The sequence below is a fragment of the Galendromus occidentalis genome, unplaced genomic scaffold (assembly GCF_000255335.2).
Source record: "Galendromus occidentalis unplaced genomic scaffold, Mocc_1.1 scf7180000077512, whole genome shotgun sequence".
Lineage (NCBI taxonomy): Eukaryota > Metazoa > Arthropoda > Arachnida > Mesostigmata > Phytoseiidae > Galendromus > Galendromus occidentalis.
In genome coordinates, this window is record NW_003805500.1 from 53,922 (window position 1) to 62,685 (window position 8,764).

The 8,764-nt window shown below is 50.9% G+C and overlaps 1 protein-coding gene across 1 annotated transcript; it reads right to left on the minus strand.

Annotated features, from left to right (window-relative positions):
* Positions 1–89: 89 nt before the first annotated feature.
* LOC100901889 (3-hydroxyisobutyrate dehydrogenase, mitochondrial) lies at positions 90–1,466 on the minus strand. Its single transcript, XM_003747115.1, has 4 exons — positions 1,261–1,466; positions 1,030–1,151; positions 737–947; positions 90–438 (listed from the first exon to the last, which is right to left on the minus strand). The coding sequence occupies exons 1-4, from the start codon at positions 1,464–1,466 to the stop codon at positions 90–92; spliced, it is 888 nt and encodes a 295-aa protein (XP_003747163.1).
* Between the last annotated feature and the right edge of the window lie 7,298 nt (positions 1,467–8,764).

Sequence of the window (8,764 nt, forward strand, 5' to 3'; positions counted from 1 at the left end):
AACATCGCCTCTGCCGCAAATCGTCACCGAGTCTCCGCGGCAGCCCGCTACGGATTCCGCAGGCTGCCGACCGACTATCCGCTGACGTTCTATTTACCGGCGCTGCTGTTCGGGCCTCCAAGGGATGTGAACTTTCCGCTCGTGAAAAAAGCGCTCACAATAGCCGAGTCCTTTCTCGAGTAGCCTCGCTCGCAGAGCAATCGATAGAGGCTCTGGGTGATACTTCCGAGCATAAGAGGAGCATTCGCTTCATGCGCCACCTTTTGGGCCAAATTGATGTCCTTCAGCATCAGCTCGCAAGCGAAACCATCTTCGAAATTATCCGACGAAGGTAGTCCATCGACTATTCCCTCGATGGGACAGTACGATTCGGTCGCCCAGTTCATTCCGGAGCTGAGATTCAAGACTCTGAGGAGCACCTCCGGTTTCAAACCGAGCCTGTCGGAGGAAGTTTGGGACAATTTAGATTCCCGAATCCGTTTCGCTGAATACTCAAATCTTCCGTTATGTCGGAGTTGAGCGCCTGCTCCTCATATGAGAAAATTCCCCTCCGAAGATTTCGCGGAACTTCAGTTTTTCCCATCTCTCTGGACCAGTGTTTCCCAAGTTTTTTCCGGCGCGAAACGAATTCTCACGGGGAGGTTTTCGCGAATGCCAATGGAGCGCGGCACCCGTCCGTGATTTCGATGCCTGGATGGAGAGAGACGCTTCCCTGAGACGAATAGAGACTCCTCACCTCATGCCAAGGCCCATGACCTCTGACGTTCCGACGAGGTTAATAGATGCCATGAGATTGTTGCAAAGTTTCGCAGCCCCGCCAGAACCCACCGGCCCCACGTGGAAAACTCTGCGACCCATCTGCAGGAGAATCGCCTCGGCTTGTTGCAGCGCTTCGATTGAGCCGCCTGCCATGAATGTCAGCGTGGCGGCCTTGGCTCCAGGTGTGCCTGAGAGTTCGCTGTTCCATAAAAATAGTTCTGTTTATTTTTAAATCGATAGACACCACCGAGAAGCGCAAAAACTCCTCACCGCCAGACACTGGAGCGTCGATGAACTTCACGTTGCATTTCTCACATTCGGAGGATATTCTCCTCGAAGCCGTCGGATCGATGGTGCTGCAGTCGATGAACAACTGGTCCTTCTTTGCTTCGCTGAAATACGCAGGGGGGCTTTCCGAGCTCCGACGGCATCGTTGCGCTCATGCATCCTTTGAAGAACGTTCCCGGAAATACGGTTTACGCTAAAACCTAGGTCGCTCACCTCAAAAGCCCCTTGTCACCCAGATAAGCGCTCAAACAGCTATCAGTGTTCGGAAGCATCGTGAGAATGATCTGCGCACTGAGCACATCGGTGAGGTGCTCGACGACCTGCATCTCTGCCTGCATTCGCCTCCTGGTACTTTCGTTGCTGTCGAAGCCGAGCACCGGGTTCCTCTTCGCAAGGTTAACGGCCATCGGGGCACCCATATTACCCAGTCCGACAAAACCGACTGTCGAGTACAGTCTCGCGATATTCGCCCGAAGGACACCCGGGAAGCACAAAGGATAAATCGCTCGAATGGAACCCATCTAAGTTCCGAAATGACCCTAGAGGAGCATCCGCTGAACGAAACCGTCAAAGAGTCCGTCCTTGTCTGAATCCAGTCCCTTCTCGACGCATGAGACAGGACTTGCCGTTATCTGCTACGTTTACAACAAACTGTCGTCTCGAGAGGTAAATATTTCTCGCCGAGGCGGAGGAGCGAAGATGTCGAGACAGAAATACGTTTCGGAGGCGTTTTTGAAATCCGACGCGCGTTCCCGTACTCGAGTACCCTAGGGGAAAGTCGGTCTCCCGTGTTGAGAGGAAGACCACCCTCTCTCGAATTCCGATCGCGATTGATGTACATATGTTTCCAGAAGAGAGAATGCGATTTTTGCGATTATTGTACAAATAGTCGAGAAACCTTGCTCCGAAGATCATCGAGAGATCCGTCACCGATACCGAAGCGACAAATACGCGCAATTCGAGCAGTCGAGAAGCAAGATGGAAAGGGCAGCCGTATATCGTCGACAAGCTGCTCCCGAGGACCAAGCTCGACCACGTCGCTCCCAGGAGTTCGCCGCATGGGTAGCATGAGGACTATGGGAAGAGTTCGAGTCACTCTGCTGACGACTCGGCACAACAGGGTTCGTAATTCTCAACGGGAGAATTAGTGGCATCGGTTGCCCGGGTTGCTCAGCGGCAAGCCGACTGGAGAGTGGCGCTTCTCTGTTTCGAGCGAGCAGCGGTGAGGGGCTCTTAAAAGTAAAAATATCTTTCTCTGCTGCTGCTTCCTTTCGCTGTGGAGCCACTTGCTGTGCTGCTCCTCTCGATGCGGGGACCGTTCGACCGACCGATGCTCCTTCGCTGCTGCAGGTGCCGCTGCGAGAAGGCTCGGAGAAGCTGATGCTTAATTTTTAAACACTTTTAAAGCGACCGCGGTCCCCTCGAGATGCCTCGGGAAAGATTCCGCTCAGGCTTCTTTTTCCTTCTCCTGTCTGGCGGTCGTTCCTTGCCGTCCCATTCCCGCGCAGGTTGCTCCTCGTTTTCGCCCGACTCTCCGCTTCACCTCTGGTCTCGGCGAGGATCCTTGAAGTCGTCGAGAGCAAGAAGACTTCTTCGCTTTTTTCCCTTCGCTCCGCGAGCGACGGGGTCGAAACAATTCAAAACTTACGCAGACGAGAAGATGCTACCTAAGATGCTCACCTCCGGATTTCCCCTCGTCCTCAGAACATTCCCAGCATTTTTCGGGAACGTGGAGTGGGAACTTGCTGACCTTCCATCGAATCGACGAGAACCACGACCTTGGGGAAAGGCAGCATAGTACAGAATAGTAGGGCCTCGTAGGATCAAAGTAATTCTACACTGAAGGCGGAATTTCCGTGAAACACGCTTCGTGGAGGGCCAGAACGACGCTACCCGGAGGGGTGCCTCGATTCCTGCTGACGGCGAACCATCTAGGTACTGATTGTGCTTCACGCGAGCTCGTTGGCTCCTGGAAGACTTCCTCGAACGAAATACTTGATCGGTGAGACCGGAGACTTCAAGCATTGCCTCCGCCTTTCAGCCCGAGAAGTTTCATAAGGGCCAAACTCAATCGGATGGATCTATTGTCTCATCGGCTCATCTGTCCGACTCGCCGCTGAGAGTACCGCCCCGGCTGTACGGATTCCGAACAGTGGAAAATGATCGCTGATGTGGCTTGTGGGAAAATGAGATGGTCGAGGAGCACTTGAGGAGTGGAAACTTTTCCAGAAGAAGTGTAACTTAGACTGAAAGGCATGTCTTTCTCTTCTTCTGACGGAGCTTCTTCTAATGGCCTCCGGGAAGTCGTGTAATAATTCTACGTCGCAAGTTACCAGCCTGCCCTAAATAGATTGGTTGCAAGAGGCCGTAATCTCATTTGTGAAGCTCTTAGCTATCCGCACATGGCTTACAAGTTGAACTTTTTTCTCCCTTCGATTCGCTAGTCTTCGTGGAGAGCTGCTCGCTCATCTCCAAGACTCTTCCTTCTCAGTCTTTCCCAGAGTTCTCTCTGGGCGAAATTTTCAATGTTGTTTTTCCCTCTAGCCTACCTCCTCTACGTGCCTCAGTCCACCAACTATCTCTTCTCTCCCCTCTCCTTCTCGCTCACCAAGTTTTTTTGCGATCCGCTTCCTCCCTTGAATTGCCCTCTTCCGTCTTGATGTGGCCCCATCCTCCGGCTTGCCCTCGGACGCCAAATAGATTTTCAGTTTTTCTTGATTGATTAAGTATGCCTCCAGCTTTTCCTCCACTGATTCCCGGCTTCGTTCTATTCCTCCCCCTGCACTTCCCGCTCATATTCCACCCACTGTTCCTCGCTCTCGTCCCTGTCAAGCTCGGAGAGCATTTTTAGGCAGCGAAATAAAAGTCGATCTCATTATGATCATCATCATTGCCATCAAATATTTGTCTTCTAAAAAAAACGTCACTGCTTGATGTGGCAGCGCCCGCGGTTGCATGCAGCTGAACCGAAAGTGATACGTTGTTAATTCATACCGCTGTGAGAATCGATGCTAATGAGCTGGAGAGGAGCTCAGCGGTTGGCTTGCTTTATAGAAAATCCGGATCATCTCGCATGAATGTCGGATGCTGTTCGATTCGGAACATGAGAGCTTGTCAGCGAGATCTTGATCCGGGACACGGAAAAGCTTCGAAATTTCCGCCACGAGCCGACACCTGGAACGTCATCTGACACTCAGCCTTTCGGGGTTGCTCTTCGTTCTAGGGAAATTCACTGTAGGTCTGAAGTCCCGAGTCGGAGCTGGAGATCTCAGACTATGTATACACATCGCATCACGACGGAGAAATGATAGCTAAGCATGCGGGGACCAGATCACAATTCGAGCTAAGGAAGACGGCAGCGGAGAGGGGTAGGGGCGGGCTCCCCCAAAAAAGAGGCACCGGGCAGGGATTGGAGAAAATTTCCATTTTAATTAAACATCGTCCTCCGCGGCCTTCGCTCGGTCGTTGTTCCGTTCGCGATTCCCAACTCATGCGAGCAAGGAAATAATGCAAGATAATATGGAGACGACCGTTCGCAGCGTCAGCCGCCACGCCCCGTCTCAGCCGGCCCGCTGTCGCGGATCTTTCGCTAGTCCGCTCCGGAATCAGCTAGTGTGAGCTAGCGGACTATCACTGGTCTCGCTCGGAGCTCCAACAATCTGCTCGGGAAGCCTAAAAAACAAAGGCACAAAAAAAGCTTTGGTTAGTCTCCCGGATAGGAATTAGCGATGCCTCAACAGCCACGGTTGGCGGCCACCACGACCACGAACCTACGACCAGCCAACACTAGCTCAAACCGGGTACAGCGGGGTGCGATGAAAGAGGAGTGAAGTCGGAAAAAAACGCCGACTGAGGGGGTATCTCGTTAGCGGCGGCGCTCGATCCGGCCATGTACGATCGCGGGGCACTTGCCAAAAAACCTGTCATACGAATGTACGCGAGACGCTCTCTCGTGTGCGCATATCGCACGAATTCATCTTGTGATGTTCTTCTGTTTTTCCACTTGGTGCACATCCGCGTTCCCCCCTGCCGCGCGCGCGCCCGCCCGCTCCCTGTTTGCTGTCGAACAAAACCAACTGACACTGCATATTGTGGGGAATGGAGTGGAACGATAGCGAACCGGAGTAGTGGGGTGTCCCGGCTCGAGGTGGGGTGGTGGAGAGTATGCGGCACGACGAGCTACATGATATGATAGGCACACAAACCGACACGTTTGCATAAATATAGACGCACACATGAGCATAAACACACGAACGCACGCACACTCACCCATGGTGCACTCACAAATTAGAAGATAACGGACGACGGAGCATCGAGCGCGGAAACTTGGGTCGACTCGCTAATCCTCGATGCCGCGGTCGCTGGGGTTTTATTCAAGATGACGCCAGAGTCACCACCGCCGAAACACTTGATCGCGTGTCGGTCAGATCTTACTTGTTAGTTGAGCACTCTTTCCAATGAAGGCCGCGCATTGAAGGAACCATTGTGGCCCGCGGAGCCCCCCAAGATGAACACCTACGCCGACATCATAACCATATGAATTTTCTCCGCACCCCTCAACCATTTCGGGATTCAAAATGCGGTCGACCGACGGATCGACGCCCAGCGATCCATCGTATATACGTATGGTACTCAGATTGGAAAGGTCGACCAGGCACCGTGCGGTAGGTCGCGGGTGTCCACTCCTCGGAGTTACTTTTCCGAGAACGTCTCAAAAATAAATACCGCACCATGCCATCGCCAGAGAGCTGAATCATCGGTATTTCCTGAGTGATCTCGAGCTCGCGCACCTGAACCCTCTGAATCCGTGCAGGGGAGGGACGAACGGGTTCCCTCCCTAAGACGCGACATGGATCAGAGACGTCTGAGAGATTGCGGACATTCTATTTTCGTTTTCCGGAAAGTCTTCGCATTCGGAATCGGAGCGGAACATCCTGCCTCGATTCTCATCATTATCGCATCAAATCCGTGTCCGCACGATTAAATAGACCGGTGCTTCGATATTCATGAGCTACTCCCCGCTACTCAAACACGTCAGCGTATTGAGCTCGACTCGTTCGGGATCGAGCTTCGAAGTAGGGATCGCTGTAAATCTGTGATCTCTTCTGTGAAACAATACCCGTCCGTCCCGCTATTCTAGCGAGCGGGATGCTCTCAATCGAATCGCATTGTCTTTCGCCCTCCAAAGTTCAGCTCGAGCAAGTCAGCGCGATCTCTGACTCGACTCCTTATCTTATAACACAGCTCGACAAAAAAAAACTTTTTTCGCGTTACAAAGAAAGTGAAAGCTATTTCGGGGTAAATCGGGGGCGCTGAATCCGAATTTCTTAACAGATTTTCTCCATCAGGTCTAGTTTTTCCGAAATTTCAATTTTTCGATTTTTTGCCATTTTTCGTCTTCAAAAAATTCTAGCTCCGCCCCTGAGTGGACTAGATCGATGAAACTTCGGTGGCGGATAGACCTCGGTTAGGGCTATACCTGGCCAAGTTTTGGTGCGATTCGTAGCAGTGGTCTCTGAGCGAGAGCCATCGGAAACTAAAAAAAAGAAGAAAAAAGTGGGAGAGGGACCTCTTAGAAAGCACTTGACGGAAAAACTAGGACCTTTGAAGCGGTCTGACCTCGACAATTCGATAGAGGAGGCTTTTACGAGCATTTTGAGACCAAGCAGAGCAAAATCGGTCGATCCGTTCAGTTTTTATTCGCAAAAACATTGAAAAGGGTCTCGCAGGAAATGTGCCCCTTTTTGAAAATCGCTTCGGCGACCAATTTCAGAGAGCTGTATCTCCGGAACGGTTCGTCGTACGAGCGATGATCGAAGGCGCGTTGGAAAGCTGAGTCTGTAAAGCTTTCATTTGCGCTAGTCAGATCGGAAAAGGGATCACTAGGGACGGAGATATATGACGATTTTCACAGATCGAAAACTATATCGACAAAATCGCTGATTTTTCTTTTGCGGACTGTTTTCCGCGAAAAAGGACTATGTGCGAAGTTTCAGGGTGGCTGCTCAACTGTAAGTATGCTTAAGTGACTGAAAACCCTTTTTTCATTGAATAAGCCCAATTGGATTCTACCACCATTCAGCTTGCGGAGGTCTCCTTCTAGAGAATGGTACCTCCAACGGAGGTACCATTGATCGTACGGAGCCGAAGAAAGCCGCTGTGTAGCCGATGAATCACCGCAATGATGTAATCACATGAGCATGGGTAGACCGCGGACTCGGGCTCAGCGATTCGTCCCAGCATCGGACCCTAGCACGATAAGGAATTTCTGCGTAATGGGGACTCAACTACGCAGTGGAGTCTTGGTATCATGGACTCTACTTATTCGAGGCTCGCAGAAACTAGCCCCCTGCTTCGGATGCTTAATCGAAATCCATGAGTAAGTCGCCAGATATCTGGAATGATCTCCCCGGGGTACTCTGGCGCCTCTCCATACCGTCCTCTAGATGGAGCCTCCGCAAGCCGAATGATGGTAGAATCCAATTGGGCTTATTCAATGAAAAAAGGGTTTTCGGGTACTTAAACATACTTACAGTTGAGCAGCCACTCTGAAACTTCGCACATAGTCCTTTTTCGCGGAAAACAGTCCGCAGAAGGAAAATCAGCGAAATCGTCGATATAGTTTTCGATCTGTGAAAATCGTCATATATCTCCGTCCCAACTAATCCTTTTTCCGATCTGACTAGCGCAAATGAAAGCTCTCAGACTCAGCTTTCCAACGCGCCTTCGATCGTCGCTCTACGACGAACCGTTCCGGAGATACAGCTCTCTGAAGTTGGTCGCCGAAGCGATTTCCAAAAAGGGGCACATTTCCTGCGAGACCCTTTTTCTCTTTCCTGCGAGAATGTTTTTGCGAACAAAAACTGAACGGATCGACCGATTTTGCTCTGCTTGGTCTCAAAATGCTCGTAAAAGCCTCCGCTATCGAATTGTCGAGGTCAGACCGGTTCAAAGGTCCTAGTTTTTCCGTCAAGTGCTTTCTAAGAGGTCCCTCTCCCACTTTTTCTTCTTTTTTTAGTTTCCGATGGCTCTAGCTCAGAGACCACTGCTACGAATCGCACCAAAACTCGGCCAGGTATAGCCCCAACCGAGGTCTATCCGCCACCAAAGTGTCATCGATCTAGTCCACTCAGGGGCGGAGCTAGAATTTTTTGAAGACGGAAAATGGCAAAAAATCGAAAAATTGAAATTTCGGAAAAACTAGACCTGATGGGGAAAATCTGTTACGAAATTCGGATTCAGCGCCCCCGGTTTACCCCGAAATAGCTATCACTTTCTTTGTAACGATTTGGCTGTCGAGCTGTGTTATGTAAGCTGAGTCGAGACCGAAGCTGTGTAGTCGTCGACTATCACCATGCGATCGGGGATCGAATGACGGTGACAAGCTTCTTCCCAGCAACCTCCTATGCCAGTGTCGCCGATCTGATGAGAATAGCCATAGACTGCCGAGATCATACGATCTACAAGGCGGTCGAATAAATCTTTCTCTCTCATTTAGGGAACAAAGCAAATGTGCGTTTATTGTGGGTATGATTAAAGGATGAATCAAATTAATATAATCAGAGATCTTCGACAGTTTCTCTATAAGGCCGATCGTGGCGTTCAGATGTGGGAGATTCTGGCACGGTCTCATAATTGCGTCTGATTCGCTTGGAGACGAAGCGCTTAAGAGCGTATGAGCCCAGCGCCAGGATGATGAGTGACGATCCAATGCAAT

Excerpts from the sequence above, each read along its gene's own strand:
- LOC100901889 (XM_003747115.1), bottom strand. The coding sequence starts at position 1,466 with ATGGGTGCCCCGATGGCCGTTAACCTTGCGAAGAGGAACCCGGTGCTC. Across the intron at positions 1,152-1,260 it reads GGTGACAAGGGGCTTTTGAG|CGAAGCAAAGAAGGACCAGT; the intron begins GTGAGCGACCTA and ends TGCGTATTTCAG. Across the intron at positions 948-1,029 it reads CGACGCTCCAGTGTCTGGCG|GCACACCTGGAGCCAAGGCC; the intron begins GTGAGGAGTTTT and ends GCGAACTCTCAG.